Consider the following 24,936-nt stretch of genomic DNA (forward strand, 5'->3'; position numbering starts at 1 on the left):
CCTGGACTTCAACTGCCCAGTGTTTGCCGAGTAAACTCAACCATATCAGTTTAGTAAATAGTGTCGGCGGAGGCCGATTTAGATTAGGAACACTGGGAATGTAACAACACATACATTCTCAGTTAATCATGACATTTGTTTTTGCCTGATCAATTACAAGGTTAAGTGACGCATGTTTTACCATTTGTTATGATTTAAAGGTCAGAAAGATATCACTAGACATGGTTTTATTGACCTGTAGTGCATCTCTAGTAGAGCTTTTAAAACTTTGAAGAGGCCCATGACCAGAAAGAACCTTGAAACCATTCCAGGTACTGGCATAATCTTTTTAGATCGGACATTTCACAATGTGAAAAGCTCCCAGTTCAGATAAATACGCCTTCTGCCCTGTATTGTTGTAAAGAGTTGAGGAAGGTTGTAGCCAAGTCACATTGTCATACTTGGCAGATCATACCATGTTGTTGTGATTTACTTCCTGCTTGGCGCTCCCCTTTGCAGTAGAACCTGATGGACAGGAATAGTATTGCATTCGTCAACACAAACACACATTTGCCTTTCCCACCACCAGATAAAAATGATACAGATACTTAAAGGGAAAGTTGTTTCAGATGGAGCTGTGTGAAATCTGTTTATCTCTGCGTCATTAGGTTTGAAGATTGAAAAAAAGATCTGGGGGTTTGGAGCCTTATCAGACCTCTGGAGGCATCTCCGTAACTGCTTGAGGCTAGTATAGCTTGAAGCCTCAAGCCAGACCAAACTTTTCAGCGGATAGTTTGCATTGTGGGTAATGTAGGTGGCAGATTTGATCAATGAAGAAAAATGATCTCTAATTGAGTTCGGCATTTCTTTTGAAAACTCACTAATGTCTGATGACTTCAGTCTAAATTGGTGGAACTTTTGAATTATTATCCAAACTACAAAAAAAAATAACCTGCATGTGCACAAGTATTACACTTCCTGTTCAAATCAGTCAAATGTGATTCTTTTTTTGTAATCTTTGACACTCTCTGTGTGCCCATCAGGACTTTTCGAGTAAAACTCTAAAGCGAACCAGGAAGTTTCTTGTTGACGGTGTGGAGGTGAGCGTGACCACCTCCAAGATCATCAGGGACGATGAGAAGAAAGATGAGGAGATGAGATTCTTGAGGTATGTGGAGGACTCGGCACAAAACACGCAGTCAGTACACGAACCTAAATATATATATATGTATATATCTAGTACTAACCATTTAGATGAACAGTGTTTCCATCTAGTTTTTTTTATTCGTCTTGAAATGAGAACCATCCTCTGTAAATGAAGGCTGTGGACTCTTGAGTCTGTTCATTCCTCAGCACAGAGTCTGTACTGTGATAAAGGGCCTGTCGGATGTTACTTTTATTCCGCCTCCTATTTAAGGCATCCTGCTCTTTGTTTTTGGTTTTTTTTTTTACCTCTTGAGATTTGAGAAGACAAATAAACAAACTGTTGTGGAAAAAAAAGTCTAATTTAAACTCCCGAGTTTAGAGAAAACTAAAATGTCTGGCGTTAACTATAGGTCAGGGTTAAGATTAGGTTTTCTGTATTTGGTGGAGAGATCCCAGATGTTCCAGCTGAAGAATACATGCAGTTTTGTGACTGTTATCCAGTGACAGAAGTTACTTCATAGAGTAAGTAAGCGCTCTACATTGTCTCTGAAGCCCCGGAGAGTTTGTGTGTATTACTCCTGCCATCTAGTGGTAAGAATATGACACTACAGCGAGGTGCTTCATTGATAACAGGAGTGTGATGTGAATTTGAACTTAAGTTCACGGTATTAACTTTGCATGTTTTAAGAAGTTGATATGCTGACGTGTGTTTTTCCTTTTTTTTAGACGTCAGGAGCTGCGTGAGCTCCGTTTGATGCAGAAGGAGGAGCACCGCGCTCAGGCTGTTCTGAACGACAAACTGGAAACACAGAGGGAACAAATGCAGAGACGTTTCGACCAGGAGATGCATGTCAGTCATAGCTACATGCTAAGTTGCCACTTAAGTACACCTTGTGACATATAATGCTATCCAAAAAAATATACATATATGTATATATATATATATGACTTTGTCAGAAAGTTTTTGTTTGTGGTGCAGTCAAATTAGTTATTCAAGTGGATGACTGACAGGATCATGATGTATTTGTGGTAGCTTTTTTTTTTTTTTGCTCTTAATCATATGTAACATAAAAAAGGAGTAGAAGGGGGGCTTGTTTTATTTGGACCTAGAACGATTGCATGCTTGTTTCCTATTGGTTTGTCCCAGGCCAAGAAGAAGCACTACGATGTGGAACTAGAGAATCTGGAGAAACAGCAGAAGCAGATGATTGAAAAAATGGAAGGAGACCACAATGTTAAACTCAAAGAAGAGACCAAACGCATCAAAGCAGAGCAGGAACGGGACCACTACAAGTTCCAGGATCAGCTAAAACACAAGAAAAAAGAGGTACATTTGAAAGTAATGTGCGCGTGAAATCGCCAACCAGTTTAATCTTCTTGCTTTCATTTGTCAAGTCTGGTTAAATCATTAAAAGTATAGAAGGGTCAAACAAAGCTTTTAGTCTTTTCCCTTAAGAGACTGCACAGTCATATAGGTTTATGTCCAGATTCACATGTTGCTTGAGGTCTGATGTGTCCGAGTTTGAAGTCCTGACATATGCCGTCTTTAGGTAAAACATTCTGTTGAGAAGCTGCCCAGAAGTCAGCGTAAAGAATCCCTAAAACAGAGGATGAATTCCTTCCAAGAAATAAAGATAAAAGAGGTAAGTTTTTTTTTTTTTCTTCAGCGTCTTGGTTGGGCTCATGGTATTTTCTTGCCTACTTTACCTGACCCAGAACTGCCCGATAAATTCCGCTCTGCACCATAACCCTCGTGGAAATATGTTGCATCTTGTTGTAACCATTCACACACTCTCTGTGGTCTTATCTTTCACTTTGGTGTGGGTTTAGGAGGAAACATTTTTGACAACTCAGAAGAACTACCTGGACACCACGCTGAAGAGAATCATCACCAATAACAAGAGAGAGATTGCAGAGATGGAGAGGGAGTGCCTGAACAAGAAGCAAAACCTAATCAGAGGTATGATGTCTTTTTAAACCAACACTATACTTGATCACAATGATGACCCCGAAGACTTGCTGTTCTTAGCCCCGCTCTCGTGCGGCGGGACATTACATTTATATTGTGAACGCATTGTGCTTGATGACTTTAGAGCGTGAGGCTACCATATGGGACATGGAGGAGAAGAATCTTTACGAGAAACACCAGTTAATGAAGCAGCAGTTGAAAGATCAGTACTTCCTCCAGAGGCATCAGCTTCTCAAGAAACACGAGAAGGTAATTCACACATTTTTTTTGCGTCTTCCTTCTCACTGGATTTTCCAGGTGCGGCTAAACGTGTTTGTTCCGCAATTCAACCTTTTATACCTTGTGTTTTTTTTCTTTTCTTTCTCCCATGACACCTCAGGAGCAGGAGCAGTTCCAGTGCTACAATCAGCGAATGATCGAGATTCTGAAAGCTCGGCAGCAGCAGGAGAAGAGCCGGCTGCCCAAGATTCAGCGCAGCGAGGCGAAGACCCGTATGGCCATGTTCAAGAAGAGCCTCCGCATCAACTCGACAGGCAGCGCCTCAGAGGACAGAGAGAAGATCAAACAGGTGGGGCAGGAGAGGTGTCACGCACTCCATATTTAAGCATCGGGTTCATTTTATTGAGCAACTCGCCCTCCCTCTCTGCGGCTCTTTTAGTTTTCTCAGCAGGAGGAGAAGCGGCAGAAGGCGGAGAGGCTGCATCAGCAGCAGAAGCACGAGACCCAGATGAGAGAGATGATCGGTCTGTGTGAAAGCAACATCAGAGAGCTGCAGCAGCTACAGGTACATTTCTTACCTTTTACACAATACTTTTTTTTTTTATTTAGCTCTTGTGGTTTGTTACACAACTACCAAGATGCATTTCTCCATTGGAGTTTTAAAAAAAAAAATTTTTTTATTATTATTATTTTTTTTATAGGACACACTAGTGCGCCGAATTAGCACAATAACCAGCCGCAGTTGTTAATAAGTTTGTTTTGGGTTCCAGAATGAAAAATGTCACCTGCTCATCGAGAATGAAACTCAGAGGCTCAAGTATTTGGACGAGCAAAACAACCAGCTGTTGAAGGATTGGAGGGATCAGCTCAAGCCCAGAAAGAAGGTACAGTTCTCCTGTCACAATTTGTTACACAAAAAACAATTTCAATATCTACACCAAAAAAAACCCGACACGCGTTATATTCACGTTTTACATAATGAAATTACAAAAGTGTGCAAGAAGGCTGACCAGGAATCCGCATTAAAAGCGCCACTGAAATGTTAATCGGTGTGGATTGATACGAGAGAGAGCTGCCCTGGCTCCTTTTGACACATACATACATACATATACATATACATATATATTTATTATTGGCTATGTCTGTGTTGCATACATTTTTTTGTTTTGTTTTTACCATAAATGTTCATCTTTAAATTAAGTAAAGAATGCGAAACATATTGAGGAATACAATATAAACAGTTTCCCCCCCCCCCCCCCATCTTGGTTCTAAAATATTCAACATTTAGATGTATGTAAAATTGGATAAATCAAATGATTCATAACGCCTTACTCGCTGTTGGTGTTTATATCTTTGCACATCAACAAGGTTTTCATCTTGGTGCTGTAATTTATTATACATATTTTGGTTTCCACCCTCACAGGCCCTAGAGGATGACCTGAACATAAAGAAAAGAGAGCAGGAGGCTTTCTTCAGGATGGGCGAGAGTTCCGATTGCCCAAACCCCAGTTCCCCCAATAAACTCTCCAAATTCGTGCCTTACCAAGACTCCTCTACCACATAATAACAAGATGCTGTGACATTGCACACCATCATCTCCTGCCCACTTTTAGAACCAACACACAACCCAATCGTCTGCCGCCTCAGTTTAAATTTGCTTTGCCAGTAATGGCAGCGAGTCTATCCCTCCATTAGGTTTCTTTATTCTTTTAGTGAATATTTATGTTTTAAATCGTGTTTTGAGATTTTTTTTTTTCTTCGGAAAAAGGTTTTGTATTGTGTTCATGTGCTTCACTTGACTCGCACTTAATATCCCAAACGGGGTCTTTATTTCCTTTTAAATCCCCTTCTGATTGCTCACCAGTGAAACATGAGAATAATATGATACAGTGGCTGTTAATTTTAGTCAGTTGAAGATACCAAAGTAAATAATCTGTTTAATAAGTAAATATTAAAGAAAATACTTTTTTTTATTGTTTATTGTCCAAAACCCTCGGCCAGGGATTTTTGTTTTAACTGACAAAAAGGCTAAAATATGAGTACTGGTGATGCAGTAATTATGCACTTTTCAAATCTCAATCTCAAATTATCAGTGCTGTCTTCCAAATATGACCAAAATGTAATGATTTCCTGACCTTTATTTCCCCATTTCTCAATGCCATGGTCAGTTAACCTGTTTGTCAACATGGCTGCCAAAATCTGTTTTTATTTATTTCTGACTAATAAAGAACCGCATTGATTTATCACTGTAAATGTTAATTTAGACATTTTCTTTCTCTCTTTAACCAATGCCCATGGTATGATGGCCTATAATTTTGCATCTTTTTTTTAAAAATGGGGTGAGGCTGAATCCAAAGTTATTAGAATTTATTGATTTCTCTTAAATGATTATTTAGGAATTTGATTTTAACAAACAAGGGAAGACTACTTGCTTTTCACATTGCTACTGGTTATTTTCTGTTGTATTTTTTTTTACTGTAAAATCAGTAACACTGGATGGGAACTGACAAAGCCAAAGCACATTACTGTTGTTTTTTGAAGGATGTTATATAGGTGATTTAAAAATATATTAAGTGACAATTGCTATACCGTGTGCAGTAAATGAACTGCCTGCTAACCAATGTGCAATATTACATGTATGTCTTTGCTAAGCTTAAAGAGGTTTATATTTATTAAACTTTGCCTTCCTTTGCACTGAGAGGGAGAATAACACGAAGACTGTAACTCCACAACCAGATCTATCAAAGTTATTGAAAGAAACATATTTGGCTAAAAATGATTCAATTCTTTATATATTTTTGTATTATTTCAGAAGCAATAATTGAGTGGTTTAATTTCTCAAACGATCTTTTGGGACATAACGCTGTATATAATTTTTAAGGCGGTGCAAAAATTCAGTCTGCTGTAGGATGCCTCTCGATGTAACCTGTTGCCTTGTTAATTGAGTGAGACGAAGTCTTTTTTTTTATAGAGCAGTTTGCCCTTAATATTTACACTGAATAAGGTCAGAAATCAGGTACAGCTTTAATTATTTTCTCTTCATCTCCATCTCAGAAGTATTTTAATTTATTGTAAAATGTTTCTGTCCTAATGGCTCCATCTATGTCTTCCTCTCTGCCTCAGTTTACTTAACATTATTTGTGTGGAGGGATTGTGAGTGTGAATGAAACTGTATCAGAAGGAACCACTGTTGTAAATAACTCCTAATAAATGCAGATTTTCAAATTCATGGATCAAGGTGGACACTCTTTGCAATAGAAGCAGCAGTTCGGTGTTGTTATGAACACATTTAGGCCATTTTTTTTTTTTTTTTTTTTTTTTTTTAATCATTGAATAGAACGATTTGGGGGGGAAAAAGCAGGGAGAAAATATATTTATGTAATATATATTTATATTTTATTATATTATATTTTGGATGACTTTTTGATATTTTTTACACCATAATATAGTATGACTTTTTTTTATATATATATTTTGGATGACATACCATACTATGATATTTTTGGGATATTTTGGACGACATACTATTCCAACTTTTTTTTAATATAATATATATATATATTGAGCAACATACCTATAGTAATTTCTTTATTATTTTGGGCAACATACTGTAGTATGACTTTCTTTATATGTTAGAAGAGATACTATAGTATGAAGTTTTTTTGAGATTTTGAATGACATATACTCAGGGTTTTCAAAAATATTTTGGATAACATACTATACTGACATTTTTTTAAATATTTTGACTACATACTGAACTATAATGTTTTTGTTTTTTTTATATTTTGGATGACATACTATAGTATGGCTTTTATTATATATTTTGGACGGCACACTGTACCATGACATTTGTTTGATATTTTGGAAGACATAATATACTATGACTTTTTATATTTTGGACGACGTGATATACTACGACTTTTTATATTTTGGACAACATTACTTCGAGGTATTGTTTTTAATATTTTGGACGACATGCTAAACTATGAAATTTCTTTGACATTTACTAGCCTCAACATGCTGTAGTATGACTTTTTTTTAATATATTGGACAAGATATTACAGCATTACATTTTGTTTGATATTTTCTTTAAATCTGGCACAAATGTTCACTTAGATGCAAGGATGACATATACACATTTTGGAAGTCAAAGGTCAATATGAGCTCACATCCGTCCTCATCTTGCCAGTTCATTCTCTAGAACTCACTATTTCAGGAATGTCTTGAGAGAATTTCTTGCGATCTGGCACATTCACTTTAATTCAAGAAGGATAATATGTTGGTTTTTGATTGGTTCATTTCTTGATTAAAACAGTATGACATCTGAAGTGAAAAATCAAAACCTTTATTGACTTAAAGCAAAAGCTGACTCATTTTTAATGAAAAATACATAATAAACAAGTAAATAGTTTACAATACTGAAATGATAATACCATCAATCCATACATTTGCTTTGTGCTATACCTTCCTGCCTTTGTCCACATAAAATACACCTGAACCATGTAATTTCAGCTACATCTAAAATTAACATATCTTTTAGTTGTTGACATACTGTCATTTCAAATATAGCTAGAAGGTGGTGTAACATTATAGCAACTAGAAGCAGAACAGAATCAGTGTTACAGCTTGTAGCGTTGTCTAATTATCTCCAAAACCATGGACCACCACGGGCACTTGATGGAAAATTAGTGGCCAGTTGTTTCACATATACCTTTTTTTTTAAATTGACGTACTTTTCATTAATCTGTTGACGGCAAAAAAAACAAAGTTTTTCCACTCATAAATCAACTAATCAAATTCCTTCTTAGACCTTTCGTCTTCCAACCCCTTTATCAGTACAGAGAAAAAAAAAATGACTACTAGATGGACCATCAAAGAAAAGTGACACCAGTTAAGATATGACTCTCATTATACTGTACAATAAAAAATAATTTGCATTCTGACCATGCTTGAGACCAGTCAAGCATCCATCTAAAACATTATTTTTATACAATGGTCATACTTTGTTGTTATTTGAGCACCAAACTTCGGTTAAGAACAGACTGTACACTTACAATACTGTAAAGCATTGCACAAATCACTGTAGATCTTCAATTGTTCGTGGTCAGACATGCAGATGTGCTCTGCATTTCACATTCTACAAATCTCAAATTTTGGGTGCGAGATAACGTAATTATGTTCAAATGCTTTGACGTGGAGCCTCCTCTCACCTTCCTCAGTTTGGATAATTCTAGCCGCATCTTTACAGATTGTGGATTCAAGTGGATGTTTTGACTAATAGAATGGCTAGTAAAAACTAAGAATTTAAAATGGAGAGTGGCAAATTGTCCCCTTCCCTCAGTGTGTGCAAACCTTAAACATACCTGAACTGAACAAAAGTGCACATCCGTTACAAATCGCCGCAACATTAATTATGCAGTCAATGAAGAAAAGCATTACAATGGCAGAAAAAACATCTCTAGTATAACAAACAGCACATCTACTTGGCAACGATATATCTTCTATTAATTGCTAATAGCACTTGTAACCTAGATGTAGTCAATGAACTCCCCCAGAGAGTCCATGTGCAGTCTTTATTGAAGTAATTTATGATTTTTTTTTAATTTTTATTTTTTTTTGTCTCCTGCTGGGGAAACACCGACTAGATTTAAAAATCTGGTCTAACCTCCTGCGATGTAGATTCTTGATTTTTAGTCTAATGATATCAAGATTCCACCTAGGACTATGTCTACAGTTGCATACAGTTTATTAAGCACTGAAGCACTTTGCATATAATATTGAGGCACCGTATCATAAAAGGCAAAGGTGTCGATACATATACTGCTGTTCTTGTGTCTAGCCGGAGTAATGGCAAGACTGACACAGGCTGTGACATATGGCAACAAAAGCAAGTAACGTTTTTTTTTTTATCAAAGATTTGATATAATATCGAGATTAAAAACAAAAATGAGTAAACGTCACAAAACCTTTTAAGGTCATGTGTTATTGCTGGTTCAGTTGGTAGGTAGAATATCTTTATCAAAATGAAACCTAACAAAATGTGTCAATAAAAAAAGGTACGTATAAATAAAAAAAAAAAAAAAAATGCTAGGTAGCAAGAAACTAGTGATAAGTTTGTTCATCTAAATCCTTAGTTTACTTTTTTTTTTTTTTTTTTGGACGGTGATATTTGACGGCACATTTACTGCCTAAGGTTTCTTGCTCAGGTAATTCGAGGGGATCCAGCTCTCGACTTCTTCGCCTACATTTTTACAGAACCACCAGCCATTGCTGTTTTTCTCCAGAACCTCAAACACTGTACCCACCTTGAAGTTGGATGTTTGCTCATCCCCTTCAAAGTCTGCCACAGCTAGATACAGTTCGTCCTTACTGGGCTCCTTTAGTAAAGGCGGAAGCTTGTCCTTGGGCGGCCCGGGCTTCTCGCTCTTCAGCGGTGGCTTGGGAGGAATCGGGGCTTTATTCACCTTGGACTCTTCTTTCTCTTTGTTGGGAGGTGCCTGAACAAACCCTTTGGGTTTCGGGGGAGGGGGTCTGCTAAGGAGTGGTGGTGCAACCTTGGGAGCATCCTGGGTCTCCTTTAGAGCGGGTGGAGATTTGAATTCGGTTGGGCTTGACGGATCGGTTTTCTTTGGAGGAGGAGGTCTCCTTGGAGCCATGGCAGGAGGTCTCTGAGGGGGTTCCTTGTGGGGAGGCACCGCTGGTTTTGCAGGGGGTGAAGAGGTGTTCTGGCTGTGACCGTTCATGTGTTTCGGAGGGAGTTTGGGCTCATCAGAGTACTTACTGTTGTTGAGAGTTGGGATGTGGATCGGAGGAGAGCTGGGGGGTGAACTCGGGTGGGAGCTGTTTATTGCTGGTGACGTGTCATTCTGGTGGTTCACCTCAGCTGACGCAGAACCAAGATCTGCAGGTTTTGATGGCCTCAACTTGCTTCTCAGGTTGGTGATATCTAGTTTGTTCTCTGCTGGGGGTTCTGGCTTGGCTGCGGGAACAGGTTTAGGTCGAATCACCGGCTTGGGCTTCATGAACACTGCTGGGCAGGGCGCCTCTGGTTTCTCCTCCTGTACTTCCGACTTGGGTTTTGGTGGCTGCTTAGGTACAGGTTTCAGATTAAATTTCTTCACCTCTTTGGCAGAGACCTTGTGGCCACATTCAAGACCCATCTCATTTCGAAGGTGAAGAGCTTTGCTTTTATCCTCTTTCTTGGTCTCTGGTGGTTTGTCTGGTTTGAAAGGGGCTGCCTTGGGTGGAACCAGTGGCATGATGACCCCAGGAGTTGGGGGTTTTGGGGGCAGAGGCTTGGAATTATCCAATCTTGGTTTCTCCGATACCTCCAATTCAAAGCTCTTGTTGATGGACTCCCTTCGAGGTGGCAGAGCTGGCTTTTCCTCAAGTGGAGGGGCGGCCGGGGCGGGGGGCAAAGGCCCAGAGAAAGCAGTGGCGCCCTTGCTGGCACCGGACTTCCAATCTCTAAGCTTAGGCCGAGCACAGGACTCGGGGGCTGTGGAGGGCTCGTCTGGTAACGGCTTGGACCAGCTGTCATCTGTGCCCGAAACATTTGAAGAACCACCGTCTTCCAGCCTGAGCTTCTCCATCTCATTGGGCAGCGGAGCAAGGAAATTTGGTCGCAAGGCGTTACTGGTCTTCTTGTACTTGTCAATAAAGTTGGCAGGTGCCCAGCCCTCTTTGTCATCTATCTGGATGTACCACCAACCACCTGAATTCTTCTCGATCACCTAGTAGGAAAAAAGTGACGAAAAAAAACCCCAAAAACTTTTTTAATTATTTACAAAAGTAAATGAATATACAAAAATAACATACTTTCATTCAAACCAAATGTTTCACTGAAAACGTTTTCCATACTTTATTGTTACACAACTTTAGGCGGTGCCTGACCCACCTCGACTTTAACTCCAGCTTGGAAGCTAATACCATCAGGGATGGTGGTCTGGAAGTCGGCTATGGTGTAGCACTCTTCCTCAACTTGAGGAGGAATGGGCGGCTTCGGAAGGTTCGAACCACGTGGCTGTGGGATGGGAGAGAGATACGTAATGGTTAAATTGATGGAGAACTTTTTCCTCAGAAATACCGAAAGCTATTTTCAGGATGCCCAGAATCACCCCTGTGTAAAATCTTACAATGGTAAGATCTCTGCGTGGAGGAGGTCTGTGTCTTGATCCCACTTCTGTGGAGGAAAAAAAAAAAAAGACGAGTACACAACGAGTTAGTGTTTGCAAAGAAGAAACACACACGGCCCATCTGAAATCCTGCAATGTGTACTAAATAGTTCTTGCATACTAAGCATTTAAGCTGTAATGCGCATTCTGGGTATTCTGACTATTCTGTGACTGGACAATACGCCTAAAGCAAATCATGGCCATAAAAATGTATCACTTGTGTGCCAGCTTCCTTGCGTCCTTTTTACAGTGTATATATACTTAAGTGAGAAAAGTGTTTTGTTTTTTTTTAGGTAAATTCACTTACTTTTGTTGATATCAGAGAAAAGCGAGAGCCTGTTTTCTTTCTGGCTGTTGTCTCGGTTCTCCTTGGCTGCGTTGTTTTGCTGGTTTTGTTTAGAAAACCCGTCGAGGTCATTTGTACTGGCATGGGCAGCAGCGCCTGCTGACTGCTTCTGGCTCTGAATTTCAGTCTTCTTCAGGTAGGATGCTGGGGCCCAGCCCTCCTGGCCCTGGTACCTGAATGAAGGGGAGATGTGCATTCAGTGGCTTCAGTCGAGATGCTCCGGTTAACCGAGTAGACTTAACAGCAGTTTGTACAATGATATCCACTAGTTAAGTATGTTTTTCTGCAATTATTATCGAAGATACTCGTGCCCAAAAAGCACTTGGAAACTTAAAAATGTTATAAATTACCTTGGATTATTAAATTATATATATATTTTTTTAAATTTTAAAGGCAGATAGCAAAAGCGCATTTTCCAAGCACACATCCCACAAAAGGAAGTTTCTTAGGTTTTAAACAATAGACAATAGTTCACTTCATCTAAACTGGTCTCGAGAAGCTGACGATGGTATTTAGGTCAGAGCACCGGGAACACCATTCTAAAGCCGTGAAGAAATCATAAACGGTTTCAGACATCCGTCCCAGACGTGTCTGATGCTCTTAATTTAAATCAGTCCAGCAGACCGGTGACGTAACAGCTGACATTTCACCCGCTGTATTTACCGTAAACGCAAGCCAAAACATATTTTAACACGTTAAGTCTATTTTCCTGGATTTTAAATGTGCTCCGGGCTCGTGAGCGCTGCCAAAACGTGGGTGACGTACAGCTAAATACGGTGCCTGAACACATCCCATTTGGACTCGGACGGGGCACCAGAACTGTGTGGGACTTTTATTTTCTTCCGGGCTAAATATTCCTTCAACATGCATCATTTGAATCATCATCCCTCCGAAAGATCCACTTCTGTTGTCTGAATCTTTTTTTTTTTTTTTTTTTTTTAGCGCATGTCTTTGAAGTGTGCAAAGGTATTTTGGATGCAAACTTAAGAGTTCATGATTCTTTCAATAGATACAGCTGCACGTACACCATTGCACTTCTACAGCTGCCAATGCACCGATCTCTATTCTGGTTATTATCAGCTGTCGCCATAACGCAAGGAAATACCGGGCAAGTCTTCACAAAAGTTCAGTCTCGCAGAGTAATGTCAGTCCAATCCCTCTGGTCAGAAAACGCAATCCGGCGACAAGTCCATCTGACACAGACGGAGCCGGTGAAGATCAAACCCGAGCCGATAAAGTCAGCGCTTCTGGACATGAGGTCCCTCTCCAGCGAGACATCTTATATTCATCGTTTTATTTCTGAAAATGGTCTTAACTTTCTATTTTTTATCTGAAACCTGGCTCACGTCTACTGCCTCAGCTTATTTGATGGAATCTTCTCCTGATTTTACCTTTCTATACTCAAATACAGAAAACAAAAAAAAAGGGGGTGGGATAGTTTTGATTTTTTCTCCTGTAATTTTACGTGTACTCGCTACCGTTTCGGTGATTTTCTAACATTTAAATACTTGGCAATGGCTGTCAAATCGCAACAGCCTGTACTCATCGTGACTGTCTACCGCCTTCAACTATCAACTTCTTATCTTGAATTTTATGAGTTTATTTCTGTTGTTCTTACCAATCACGATAAGATTATTTTAACAGGTGATTCCCTACATCAGTGATCTTGGCTCATTTTATGTTCCTGCCAGATCGCTGCAGTCATCCTATGCTTTTCTTTTTCATATTCCTCATGTTCCACAATAGGTCTGGTGAGAGCGCCTTCTCTTTTTATGCCCCTATGATGGTAGATTAACTGCCCAAATGCTTTTTGGTGCCACTTTCAAAATAACTAATGTCACGGATTTAAACCTACCTGATCTTCCACCAGCCTTCCAAATTCTTCTGAATAATCTCGACAATCATGCCTCGCTCCAGGTCAATCTCATCCTGGTCCCTGGCTGAGTACGGGTAAATCACAGAATACTTTTCTTCTGGATTTGGGAAAAAGAAAAATATTATTAAATGTAAGAACACAGTGTTTTGAAGATCACTGTGTAAAGGTTCACAAATAGGGTAACACAAATGGATGCTAATGTAGGGAAATAGCTGGGGGAGGCAAAGAACACAGCGAGACAGTGTGTAGCGTTTCAAAATTAAAGTTGCAATCTGTAACTTTCTTTAAATTCAAACTGAAGGAAATATATCAATATTTAAGTTTTTTTTTTTTTAATTTATTTTTATTGTTAAGCACTTGAAATGTCAACAACCCTTCTAATGAAAAGGTTCAAAAACCTCTCCCCATCCGTCATGTGATTTAGGATGAGCTGCTGAAGTTGCGACAGATATACACAAGTTCTACTTTGTGTAACTTAATCAAATGAGGCAAGGCTTGAGCAGCATCTTGTGGAGCGAGAAGACGTAAGATTCAAATTTGCAACACACAAAACACACATTCATCCTCCACAAATACTGACCACAAACAGGACAAAGTTGTTACTGCACAAGAAACGTAGGAATTTCTACCATTTGTATTACTATTTATATATTGTAGACAATCTATGTTACACTACTGATAGTGAATAATCAAGTGTTTATTAATGCTGGTTAACTGAAATGACACAGTTTTCTTATGTATCTATTTTCTTTCAAATGTCTAACAACATAAAACACGATGCACTTTTCATGCAAGGATTTAATCTACATGCTTGGGTCACTCATGCAACATCCACTTCATGCATACACATGGACAGACATGCACACAGTATGCATGTGTATGAACACAGGCACACATTCAGTATAGGGGGGAAAGAAAGGCGTGCGCTCCACCTTGCCCAAAGCCTGTGCTGAATAGATCCCCTAAAGTTCTGCGGCGACCCACGTGCCTTGGCAGTGACCAGAATCTCCGAGGCACTGACATCCCAGCACAATAAGTGGGGCAAAATAGGAAGTGAACATTACATAGGCCATCAGGGGGATTTTTTTTTTTTTTTTTTTTTTTTTTTAAATCATCCTAAACGAAAGCATTTGAAGTACTGATGGACCTCGTAGACCTATATGGTGCTTTCCCTTGAGGTGTGTGCAAATTTGATGTTTTCTAATCATTGCATTACAGCTTTTATCCATGCTAGTTTGGACTATTTTTTTTTTTTTTTTTTTGGGACCCCTTACCAGTATGTTGGTGATACAACTATACCATGCTTCTGCACCAGAAATAGTACAAATGGCGACATACTCTTTTAATATCACAATATATTTAAAAAAAAAATGTATCATTAGAGGGAAACTTGAAAAACTGATGCCGATTGGTTTTATTATTATTATTATTATTATTTATGCTCTAGCTCAACAACTGCAAACTTGTTGTTTTTGTATTATATTTCTATAATATCAGCGAATGTAGATGTTAGATGTGGTTGACTTGCCCAACAAAGACAGCGCAGCGAGCTCAGCGTCTATTCTTAAACCATATACTTCTTAGGCTCGCCAAAACCTGAAACTGGTCTGTAATTTGTACAGTGGCTCCTAGAGTGTGCTGTACAGTATCATACGATGTGTTCTTTCAACATGTTCATGGGGCTTTTTAAACAGAATGTCAATTTATGCTTCAGATGGCAAATTAGTTTCACCTTAATTTATTACTTGCACATATTTATATTGATGAGTGTTCTATAATTCAAGTGTTTGAACATATTTGGATTGCTGTTCTTCAGTCTAACACACACTCCCAGAGTCTTGGTGTCAATGCACATCTCCACACTCACAGAAAAAAGGAGAAACTTTCTCACATTTACTTCCTGCACATCATCAATCAACTGACTACTGTGTGTGCTACAGTTGTCGGCGTAATAAATGATGTGGTGCTCATGGTGTGTGTTGCACTTTAGAAGGCAATGAAAGGACAACAGCACAAATTTGTCAAAATGACGTACAAGAACAGTCTAACTCCTAAATACTCTCATTATTCCAAATGGTCAGAAATGACTTGCACAGATTTTTCACAATTTCTTTTTTGTAAGAATATTAAATCTGAAAATAAATAAATAAATAGGAGCCATAGGGGAGGCTTTATGTACCTTCTTCCCCTGGAATAGTGAAGTCATCGGGGTCATCCTGTGCTTCGAGGCAGGTGGCAGGGACCCAGCCCTGGGCATCCTCTGAGCTCACAAACCACCACCCTGAATGAGAAGAATACAAACACACGATATACAAAATATCTTCATGGAATTCTAATCAGTGATAATTCGTGGTTGAAATGCATGTCTGAGAGTTATGTTTGCCTACTCCGTGTAACAGGTATGCGGAACAATGAAATCGGCAATCTTGGCACTATCAAAACTTGTGAAAACATTGACGGTATACAGGATACTTTATGGAACTCGCCTGACTCATTTTTCTCAATGACCTCCACCACCTGGCCCACATGCAGGCTAATCTCAGAGCTCTCCTGCTTCTCGTAGTCCGTTACTGCCACATACTGGTCGAGGAGGAGAGGGTCTGCTGAGGTGGAATCTCCTGTTAACAAGGGAATAAAATCACAACAGAAGTTCATTTGACTTCTTCTTTCTGCTCACTTCTTAAGCGAGTCAAGAATGAAATCTCAATATTGTGAAAAAAAAAAAAAAGAGCCTCCACTCAATATCTTCTAACATTCACCGACGATCTTTGGTAATATTTGCTAATCAAGGAATGTCTATAGACTTGGAACCATGAGGTTGCATCTGTGTGGTTTTGAGGTACTGACCTTTAAAGGTTTTGTATCTCATTGGCCAAATGTAATATGACCTTTTGAAATGCCAGATTTCGTATGTTCTTAAAAGAACTTCACAAATAACCCAATTTAAGCCTGATCTTTACACAACAGGCAAAATCACGAGGGAGCTACAGTAAGTGAACAACTCATATTTCCAAGGTTACAATTTGTGCAAAAGCTATTAACAAGTGATTGGAAAGACGGCGTGAGGGGAAACAAGAAGCTGACAGAGAAATGGAGGGAGATTTGGGAGAGCGTCGGGTACGGATTGAAAAAAGTTTAGATTGTTAATATATTCACCAACATAGCTGTGACTCCACCATAGAGACAAATTACCAGTAAGACCCACCACCAAAGTCAGCACCAAATCAGCATGAGCTCTATCTACGTTAACACACGAGGGCTCACAATACAACCACTGGAAATTACTCGTATCACGGTGACTCTACTATGTAGAAATAACCAGAATAAAAGCTGACAAGTCAAGCTAATTCTAGTTTTTAAATGTGCAAACAAAATTACCTTTTGGTTGACACAAAGTTTTTAACATTTAAACTTTTGCAGCAAGGTGAGGAATGGTGAAGGGACATTAATATCCAGGACAGCGTGCCGATCACTGAAGGTGCTGTTGGACACATTTTCAACAAATGTGAGTTTGTAACGCACGGACAGAAAATGAGTCTGACCAAACTAGCATTAAGAATGTAATATGAAAATAAATAAAAAGTACACGCATGGAAAATTCCAAACGTTTTTTTTTTTTTCCCCTTACACCATCACAGCACAATGTCTTTTAATGCACATCCTTCAGTGAGCAGCAGCAAGCCAAGAAAAATGGGTTGGACCAACAGCAACAAAAATGCATCTCTTAATTTGCAATAGAGTCACAATTTTTGTCAATTTGAATATTAGTAATGCAAATATTTCTTAAAAGCAAGACTGGGAGGAAAACTCGCTAAACTTGTGAACGTTAGCTGAAGATAGCCTAAAAACAATGTGTATATGAAATTTGGAACATTCAGACAAATATTGGCAACCAACACGACTAACATAAATCCAGCCAAGACAGGAGCCCAGTGGGTTCTAAAATTCACCAGCTATATTGTGACGCAACCAATGTCAGCCCCGAGCCTTCAACAGAGCCACACCCCACCAGCGCCGGGCCGGGGGGGCCGCGTTACACACACAGCACGACCGAGCATGACAGCGTGTTTACTACCTCGGTTTAGGAAAGTAGTCGCTCTCTCCACAAACCCTGATGGAAAGGAAAATGAATGGAGAAGAAAACTGAAAAAAAAGAATTACGTGAATGCAAACGTAAGAATAATAGATGAACCGAGAGGATATCAGTTCATCTAGGAAGGGAAATAGAAAGACAATGTTTAAGGTCGTTTCCTTGCTCGTTAAAGGTCAACTGTAGAAAAAAAAAAAAACATTCAAGACATTGAAGTAGAGACAAAATGGGATTTTGTTGAAGGAAAAAAATTGTTCTAGTAAAATAAATGTTCTTGTGATTGTGTGTAAAACTGTGACCACTAGATGGAGATAATGTTATATTATATACTACAGAGGAATTATAGAAGACTTCTTTTTTTTTTTTTTTTTTTATAAAAAAAAGAAATAAAAGCAATGACGCAACAAAGTGCTGGATTATTTTTCTTCTTTGCACTTGTATTCCCCCCCAAAAAGACAAGATAAAACACGAGTCCCACCTAATCCTATTTCCATGTCAAATACAGAATTAAAGTTGTGTCTTACCTGACTTCTTTTTTCCGATGGGGTCCCTGTCAAGGAGAGAAAACCAACACATAAATTCTGGAAAAACTTAAAAAACAAAAAACCTCAGAGCTATTTAGTGAATCCGACTCCGTATTCTGTATTTTTTTAATCATTACTTTGCTTCAGAGAAACTAATTTAGTCTTATGTTTCCAGAAGATGTTTGGTTAATGTACTTATGCACTGTTGTATTTGTACTACTACTGTCATTACGAGTTCTATCTTTGTTACTGGTGATGTTTTAGGTTATTGGAATTCACTTGGCAAACCAGCACTAATGATGCTTTTTAAATAAAGTTCAGTTGATTAGATTTTGAATTGTACACATGCACATACACCGATCACTACACCTTCTCCCAAGAATAAATACTAATTAATAACATTGTCTTTTCCCGTTCGATCTATTAATATGCAACAGACATATAGGAGAAAAGCATCTGTCTGCTTCCGTCTCTGAGACCCATCGTGAATACAGAGCCTCCAGATAGCCGATCTCTAAAATGATGTAAAATACAATACAGCATCTGCTGTTTCTGGTTTAGACATTAACCAGATAAATAGACCATCGCTCCGCAGCAGCAGTCAGAAGCTGATTCAACGTCCAGATGCCTCAAAGTCTTTGGTGGCTAATGCTCAGCAGTTTACTCCCTCCCTCCCTCCGTCTCTCCCTCTTTGTTGTCTAAAGATTTCTCCTTTACTTTATGTCCTTCCATTGCCTTCCTTTTTCCACCTCACATCCTCCACATCTATTAACTCACTGATTCATCTCCCTCGATCATTTTCCTTGGCAGCTGCTCCGTGTTCGTTTCCCTGCATTAACATGAACGCTCTCAGCCACATAAAGCGTTATTCGATCGGTAGAACTGTTAATTGTAGAGACTTAAGTCTCAATAAATCTTCACCCGTGAGCGTGGCCATTAATGTACTATAAAAGGAGATACCCAGGCCGGCTAACCAAAGCAGTGCCTATGATTCTGATCATTATAAAAGAACGTTTGTGTACCATATGTCTGTCCTTTGCTTGCTTCTTTTACCACTAAGGTGAAACCAGGGTCATGCAACGCAGCGGACGCATGCACTGACCTGGATCCTTGGCCTGATGTGGTTATTTTAACTAGTTTAGTAAAGAAATGAAATAACTCCTCCCACATACATGTCTTCATGTTACTCTGAGGCTGGTTATCGGTAGGGCCCATTTCAATTCCACCTTTCATGGGAACATTAACCCCAGCTAACTATGACGCATAACATGACAAATGGGAGAACAAACTATGACTGCAGAGGAACCGTGAGAACATGCAAACACCAGGTTTGCTTTTACAGAAAAAAAAAAAAGAAAATGAGCATTTATCAAAGCCTCTGCAGAGGAGGAGAGCTGCTCTGGGTTCTGATTCCAGGAGACCCATTAAAATAAAAACTATCAAGTTTCTACACCTGAGGCCAAACTTTACAGTAAACAGGTGCTGTATCACAGAGGACTCTGATTTTAATGATTCATGAAATCTCTATCCCCCACCCGGCCTCCCTATTGATCCACCATTTATTTCTGTTTTCTTCATTATGATCTCCTTTACTTTTCCTCGCCTCAGTCTTGCTGCAACACTTCCTCTTTTCGACACTTTTCTTCCTCCCTCTTTTCGTGACCATCGACTTCCTCTTTACGATCAAGTTCTCCTGTTCCTCTCCTCTTCGGCTGCTCCTCCCTTTTCCTCTCGTCTTTGCTGCTCTTAAGGAGAAAGTCTAACATGTCTCTCTCGGCGCAGTAGATTTATAGACCACGATAAATCTTCTCCCACAGTGGCTGCTGTATCTGTACACCAGCCTGTTGTCAGCCAGCCAAACAACAGGCTGCACTAGCAGAAAGCAGTAATCCAATTTCAATAAAGACAAACCAAGGTCTTTCCTATATTTGTCCGCCTCAACTAAATGCGCCCTCTCTTTTTCCTGCCTCGACCCAACACATGCTTGGGGTTTTGTATGAGGAGTAAAGAGCTATCTGTCCTTGGCAACCTCCGCCAAGGGAGGACGTGAGGTCCTCCCTTGGCTCACACGAAGTATGCGAGCAAAAGAGTGCAGCAGACAGAAAGAGAGGCAGAGGTGAAAGAAACTACGTAAACAGATCAGCAGTCCGCTGACAGGCTTTCAGATATGTTTCTCATTTGGTATCGGACATTTACCGCTGCGATTTAAGAGATCTATGTCCGATTTTAATCATAAAACTGAAAGACAGCTGGCTGTGAAAAGTTTCCCCACATCAAAGAGGAGACAAATATGAACTCTTCTTGGCTGTGCATATTGACTGCATGTGCAAATAATACTGTCATAAGAATTTCCTCGCTCTGTTTTACAATACCAGTGGTGTAAGGAGTAGTCACATATTTTACCAAAATAAAAGTAGCACAAGATATAATTTAAAACCACTGCATTGTAAATACAGAAGTAATATCCACTAAATGACCCTGCAAGGTAAATATATTAAATTATAGCAAGCTTTTATTGTTTCACCATTCTATATACTCACTTATATTTACAATATTATAATACATCGTATCTTTAAGCTCATTCCATCTTTTCTTTATCTTACTGTGCAAACTTACTAATAACTACCGTCATTCAAACATATACTGTTATAAAGCTGTTATTATTCAAAGTATGGGCAGGGTAAAATTGATATACTCCAGTAGGGCAAAAACACCAGAATTGTAACAGAGTGCAGTACTTGAGTAAATTACATACCACCGCTTTATAAAGTCATAATTTAGAGTGCAAAACATAGAGTCTTCTTTTATATCAGTCATTGGAGTTGTTCAAAATGTATTTTTCTTCAACAATTAACCCATGTCACAATATTATGATATCCAAAGTCTAAGACTGTTTCTAGCCTTATATCATGATATCAATATAATATCAATATATTTCTCAGCCCGAATCACAGGTCCTGAGCAATGGAGTAAGCTCAGTAAAGTATCTCACTGTATCACACGGCACACTTTAAAGTGACATTAAATCCATTCACATTATAGATGACAATATGGCAGGCTGTTGGAATTACCCAATTCACATTCAATCCCCATAGCAGCTATATGTCCTGTTAATTGTCCTTGAGCAAGAACCCCCAGCTGCTCGCTCAGTGTAAGTCACTCCTGATAGGCATGATGATATTAAGTGAAAATATTGTGCTGGTTTTGTGTTAATAATTACATTATAGTGTGTTTTTCTCTAGACTTTACAAGAGATAAAGTATTATAATGAGAAGTAAAGCCATAAGATGTAGAATTAGAAAATTATCACGTCTCAAAACATTGTAGCAGACAGCAGATGCACACTGTCCCAGATACACAGTGATTCACAGTGAATGTAATGTTTATTTCATTATCTAATTAAAAAAACAAATTAAAGATGCTACAATCCCAAAAAGGTACACACCGTGGCTTCCGGGCCAAATAAAATATGAGCTCGTGTTGTAAATGACTGGAAAAGAAAGCAATTTCACCGCATCAGCAGTTATATGAAATGTCAAGGGGACTGGGAGGACGATTAATACACGAAAAGGACACACTCACACCTGCTTGCTATATCCTGAATACGCAAATATTTCTCATTTGAAAAGTCCCGACCGGTCCAGGGTGTACCCCGCCTTCGCCCGACGTGAGCTGCGAAAGGCTCGAGGTTTGGATTGAGACGCAGTGCTAGTCTCTCTTGTCTGTGACCCAGATTTGCAAATTAAAAAAAAAACCACTCTCTTTTTTTATGTGCTATTTTACTGCTGCCCCAACATGCACTCCCAGGCCCTACGTCACAGGTCTTATCATATCAATTTCTTGCCTACCGAGGCAACTTCCCAACAGCACACATGAGTATGTGATGACAAAGAGGTTAAAACTATTGCGGCAGCTGACAGCAGTTGGTGAAAAGAAAACATCTTATATGGTAAAAAAAAAAAAAAAACGTAAGTCCCACTGCGAAGCCATAACCTCGGCTGCCCTGAAGGTGTTAGTAACTCTAACAACAACAAATTTTTAACCATGGCATGCGAGGGAAGTTAAGTGCGTGTCAGCACACGGGTGTGCTGGATGCTGCCGTCCGTTGCCCGCTGATGTCTTCGTCTTGGCACATAGTTACCGTCAGCGCTGTGTATGACGCTAATGTGTCGAGTGAGATTTACAAGTGACAAGAAAGCAGGTCTCCGCGCCTTCAGAAGAACCATGCAGCCTCAGCTGTCTGGAGCCCAGTGGTTAAACTGAGCTGCAGCTACATGCTCAAATGCAAACTCAGCATCCAAAAATGGACCCATTAACATGTGTTGGGAAAAACCCAACAGGAACTAGTGCAACGGTATGAAATCCCATCCATTAGAGTGTAATGAATGCTCATTGGTGGTACGTAATTAGCAGCAGAATGGAGGGTAAATGCTGACAGCATGTGACGTGACGTGACATGAGTCAGAGGAGCTATGATTTGCGATTGTGAGTGAGCCTGAGGGTTTCTTGAGGATATGCGTGTGTGTGTGTGTCTATATGTGGTACTTACTCCTTGGGTGGGTTGAGGTCTTCAGGTCTGGTTTCAAAAAACACTCTGACCTCCTCGCACTGGGAAATGTAGACGGGCAGCTGAATGAGGGCCTGCATGCACAAAAGAAAGCAGGAAACTTGAGTTCATCACACAAAGTGACAAGTACAATCACCTCAGTACACGCAGAAGTCAACCAGAAGATAAACACAGTGCTCACTGGTTCTGGCCTGCATAATGTCACAGAGCAAGAAATTACAACACAAGAGTATTTAGGGCATTTACAGATTGCCCTCCTGTTCAGGGATAAATGTTGCATGGTGCGACTTATTTTATCAAACGTTCTTCTGTTGTAAGTTTTTCAACGCAGTTTGTCCAACCTCAAAGGTCCGGCGTGGGATAACTCCCACGCAGTGTACAGCAACTGTCTTCCCCTCAATCACAGAGACATTATACTTTTGGTCTTGTATTTTCTGTTCGTTAGATAGTTCATATTATTTCTTGCTAACGAGTAAACAGATTTCAAATTTCACATGCGTTAAAGCTTTTTTTTTGTTCCTGTATCAGCAGGTAACCACTAGTTTCTAATATTATTTCTAGTTTTGCATAGTTAGTTATCGTTACTTATAGTATCTCCACGGGCGTTTGATTTTTAAAGTAGAGAGCAAAAGTAAAACAATATTCAGAATAAAAGTGCATCGATAGTAATAAGTATATCACTAATAATCAGACACACCAGTTGGTTCTGTTCTCTCCTCTGTTCTCAAGCTCAACTGATTGATCCATCTCGCCTTCCTACCTCATCTTATGTTTCTGTCGAGGCTCACGAGCAGCAGAGAGATGAGCCTTGACATAACGGCTGGAGATAAACGACAAACAGCCACATTTAGTTTTCTCTTTGCTGATGTCATCCATCTCTCTCGCTCTCTCTCAACTAGCCATGTTCTCGCTTTTTTGTGTTCTCTCCAGAGTCTGTCTTTTAACTGCTCGTCCTCCTCTGTCTTTCACTGTCTCTCAATCAAACCACTAAAGCGCAGCAACGAAACGGAATACAAAATAACTGACACGGACGAGCCAGTGAAGACCGTCTCCGACTTCTGACAGGGCTTAACCACACCTCCTCCATTTGCTGGCAAGCGAAGCTCACTGCTATCCATCAAGCCTCGTCTGCTGGCCTCTACCTCTGATTTTAATACTACTAAGTGTTTCAGTTTTGTCCTTTGAGGGAGCAGAGTCCACCTCTTGCACTCTCTGACACACCCACACACACACCGACATAACGTCAGGGCTGACGGATATGGAAATGAAGCCAAAGACCCAACCCAAGTGTCCTTGTCCCATACGCCACGTTTGCCTCGTCATACTTACGACCATAAGTCCATGCCTGCAGCTTGTGTTGAAGGAGGGGAGTGGCACTACTATAAAAGAAAATGTGCACGCGTGTCCATTGCTGGTTCACGGTAGAAACAAGATTGTTACGCTTTAACAAATTCTCCTGTTTTGCTGAGTAGCTGATTTAAGAGATTTTACTGGTTCTCGCCAGAAGATGACCAGAATGGTAAACCAGGATGTTGCACCGTGGCTGAGGTCAGAGTGCATCCTCAACTAGCTATCGTCTCTTTAGATTTATTTCTCTCCTCGCGTCAGCCCGTCCACTCATTACAATTCTCTCCAGGGAGGAGACAGGAGCTCAGGGTACATTACAGCAAATGGACTTTATGGGTGTTCTTTACAGGAGGCCACATTAAGATAATTGTGTGCGTGTTTGTGCAAGTGCGCATGCGTGCATGTGTGGGTATTCTCCAAGGAAAAACATGTCATGGAAATGAAAGATCTCTCTTCATAAGGTACAGGACATTGTGACTGTATCTGCACACAGTAACTTTTCACATGTAGACACATATATTGAAAAGGGCCTCAGCAACGACAAGGGAGGTTTAAGATGTTGTGTTTTGCGTCCGTTACGTCACAAAAGAGCATCATTAACTTAAATAATGTCCATTTTTTGTTAAACAAAAAAGGGCTGTGTGTAAATATATTCTCAAATATTCAATATTTGGAACATCAACTCTTAAAAAAAAAAAA

General features: G+C 39.6%; 2 protein-coding genes across 3 annotated transcripts in view; one reads left to right on the top strand and one right to left on the bottom strand.

The window, feature by feature from the left end:
• The window catches only part of stk10 (serine/threonine kinase 10), a 39,193-nt gene extending 32,651 nt beyond the window's left edge, over positions 1 to 6,542 (top strand). The window contains exons 11-20 of the mRNA XM_069145993.1: positions 1,023 to 1,147; positions 1,852 to 1,975; positions 2,273 to 2,452; positions 2,676 to 2,768; positions 2,956 to 3,085; positions 3,219 to 3,343; positions 3,474 to 3,662; positions 3,753 to 3,878; positions 4,084 to 4,197; positions 4,737 to 6,542. Of these exons, the coding sequence (XP_069002094.1) occupies positions 1,023 to 1,147; positions 1,852 to 1,975; positions 2,273 to 2,452; positions 2,676 to 2,768; positions 2,956 to 3,085; positions 3,219 to 3,343; positions 3,474 to 3,662; positions 3,753 to 3,878; positions 4,084 to 4,197; positions 4,737 to 4,877 (1,347 nt within the window). The 3' untranslated portion in view covers positions 4,878 to 6,542. The remainder of the gene's footprint in view (positions 1 to 1,022; positions 1,148 to 1,851; positions 1,976 to 2,272; positions 2,453 to 2,675; positions 2,769 to 2,955; positions 3,086 to 3,218; positions 3,344 to 3,473; positions 3,663 to 3,752; positions 3,879 to 4,083; positions 4,198 to 4,736) is intronic.
• A 1,095-nt stretch (positions 6,543 to 7,637) lies between these two features.
• The window catches only part of sh3pxd2b (SH3 and PX domains 2B), a 37,717-nt gene continuing 20,418 nt past the window's right edge, over positions 7,638 to 24,936 (bottom strand). Inside the window, exons 5-14 of one of the 2 annotated variants that reach the window (XM_069145994.1) lie at positions 22,873 to 22,964; positions 18,324 to 18,349; positions 16,196 to 16,327; positions 15,889 to 15,990; positions 14,642 to 14,725; positions 13,689 to 13,806; positions 11,795 to 12,006; positions 11,449 to 11,495; positions 11,211 to 11,336; positions 7,638 to 11,046 (exon numbers count right to left, since the gene is read on the bottom strand). In XM_069145994.1, coding sequence (XP_069002095.1) covers positions 9,502 to 11,046; positions 11,211 to 11,336; positions 11,449 to 11,495; positions 11,795 to 12,006; positions 13,689 to 13,806; positions 14,642 to 14,725; positions 15,889 to 15,990; positions 16,196 to 16,327; positions 18,324 to 18,349; positions 22,873 to 22,964 — 2,484 coding nt within the window. In that variant the 3' untranslated portion in view covers positions 7,638 to 9,501. The remainder of the gene's footprint in view (positions 11,047 to 11,210; positions 11,337 to 11,448; positions 11,496 to 11,794; positions 12,007 to 13,688; positions 13,807 to 14,641; positions 14,726 to 15,888; positions 15,991 to 16,195; positions 16,328 to 18,323; positions 18,350 to 22,872; positions 22,965 to 24,936) is intronic. The other variant, XM_069145999.1, reaches the window with a different exon arrangement.

The sequence above is a fragment of the Embiotoca jacksoni genome, unplaced genomic scaffold (assembly GCF_022577435.1).
Source record: "Embiotoca jacksoni isolate LCO1_2020_lvr unplaced genomic scaffold, fEmbJac1.0.p SCAF_13, whole genome shotgun sequence".
NCBI lineage: Eukaryota > Metazoa > Chordata > Actinopteri > Embiotocidae > Embiotoca > Embiotoca jacksoni.